At 48.1% G+C, this 1,783-nt stretch overlaps 1 protein-coding gene across 1 annotated transcript in view; it reads right to left on the bottom strand.

Moving 5' to 3' along the window:
• Nucleotides 1-664: 664 nt before the first annotated feature.
• LOC114031076 (docosahexaenoic acid omega-hydroxylase CYP4F3-like) overlaps nt 665-1,783 on the bottom strand; it is a gene marked incomplete at both ends in the record, with an annotated part of 5,070 nt that continues 3,951 nt past the window's right edge. The window contains 2 exons of the mRNA XM_027846092.1: nt 665-786; nt 1,307-1,434. Of these exons, the coding sequence (XP_027701893.1) occupies nt 665-786; nt 1,307-1,434 (250 nt within the window). The remainder of the gene's footprint in view (nt 787-1,306; nt 1,435-1,783) is intronic.

Below are 1,783 nucleotides of genomic sequence, written 5' to 3' on the forward strand. Positions count from 1 at the left end.
AGACATAGATGTAGATATAGACACAGATATGGATATAGATATTCATGATAGAGATTTAGACAATATAGATATAGATATAAATGACATAGATATACTCACAAATGTACATATATGTATGTGTGTGTGTGTGTGTATATATATATGTATTTTTTTTTCCTAAACATGTGGTTGAAGCTCCCCAGGTTCCCCCAGGACTCATACCCAGGCCCTTCTCCAAGGCTACCAGCGGCTGCCAGAGTTCTCAGAGGGGCATCAAAGATATTGGATCACAGATTTAGAACCAGAAGGGACTTCAGAAGTCATGTAGTCCAACCCTCTCATTATACAGATGAGAAAACTGAGTCCCAGAGAAGCTAAACAGCTTGCCTAAGGACACACCAGCAGTAAATAAGAGGGCTGAGGTTAGACCCATGTCATCTGACTCCTGATCCATCCCACTTCCCATGGCCCTACCCTGCCTCTCATTCCCAGGCAGTCATGTATGTGGCCCCCAGTTTCCACTTTAGCTTGAAGTTACTCTTGCTTCCTAATCCTTCCAGATTCTGTCCTCAACACTGCACATCCCCTCTGTTCTGGAGTCATCCCTTTCCCCATTCCCCCAGGCTGTCATTTCCCCAACTGTAGGTCCTGAATCCCCAGAGCCAAGAGCTAGGCTAAAACTCACTCCTGGCAGTTGCTGTTGTGGCTGAAGATGCATTTCTGCAGGCTATCCAGCGTCATGAGGCTGATGTGTTCAAACATGTCCAGGTAATTGTTGCCCTCAGCACACAGGCGCCTCCATTTTGCCTGAGAGAGAGTCGGGGGAGAGGGAGAGGGAGAAAGAGAGAGATGAAGAGGGAGGGAGAGAGAGAGAGAAAGAAATTGTGTTGGCCTTCTCCCAGGACCTGACCCACTGAGAATTCACTATTTGGATGGAAACATCTATTGTGGGGAGTCAGGAATTGAGAACTAGTCCCTGCTCTGCCTCTGAAACACTGTGTGACCTTAGAAAAGTGACAGCACCTCTCTGGATCAGAGTTTCCTTCCTCCTCCGTAAAATGGGGATAATCAGTACTGCCCTCCATATCTCCCAAGATATAAGGAGGAGATGAGGTTATGGACCTGCAAGGTCATGGAAGAGGCTCCAGGATGATGGTGATCATGGGCAATGTCCCACAGCCCTAAACCCATTACACTTTAACCAAGAAAACATGGATGGTACTAAGGTCCCCATTATGCCTCCTGAGGCCCAGACTGGTCTGGAACGGAATTCACTTTGTGCAGGCTCAGTCTTGGACGGGTTCCCTTCCAGCTCCTCCAGGCTTACATGCATGATGTCTGCACTCTGACTGAAGATCTTCACATAAGGTTTAAGGATGTCAAAGTGAAAAGCTGGGGTCAGCATGCGCCGGTGCCGGCTCCATTTGTCTCCTTTACTCAGCAGCAGCCCATCCCCTGGAAGAAAGACAGTGGTAGGTATCATTCTCTGAATCTTAGGCCTCAATCCAGCCTCCCAGTCCCTAGAACCAGATAAGTGGCTCTCAACTCAGTCCTCCATTACCTCTCCCAACTCTTAGCCTCCAACCCAATCCCAAGTCCCCAAACACTAGGTCCTTAGCCATACCCCCCAACCCCAAGTCATTAGCTTTTAATCCATAGCACCTCTGCTCCCAATCCTAGGCCTCCATTTCTAGGGAGTCTTGAGTCCCTAAGCTTCCCAAATACCAATATTCAAGCCCCATTACTCCAGACCCACCAAGCAAGGACTCCATCCTAGTCCTCCATTGCTTCAAATAGTCCAGAG

This window comes from Vombatus ursinus, unplaced genomic scaffold (genome assembly GCF_900497805.2).
Source record: "Vombatus ursinus unplaced genomic scaffold, bare-nosed wombat genome assembly UNPS02015048.1, whole genome shotgun sequence".
NCBI lineage: Eukaryota > Metazoa > Chordata > Mammalia > Diprotodontia > Vombatidae > Vombatus > Vombatus ursinus.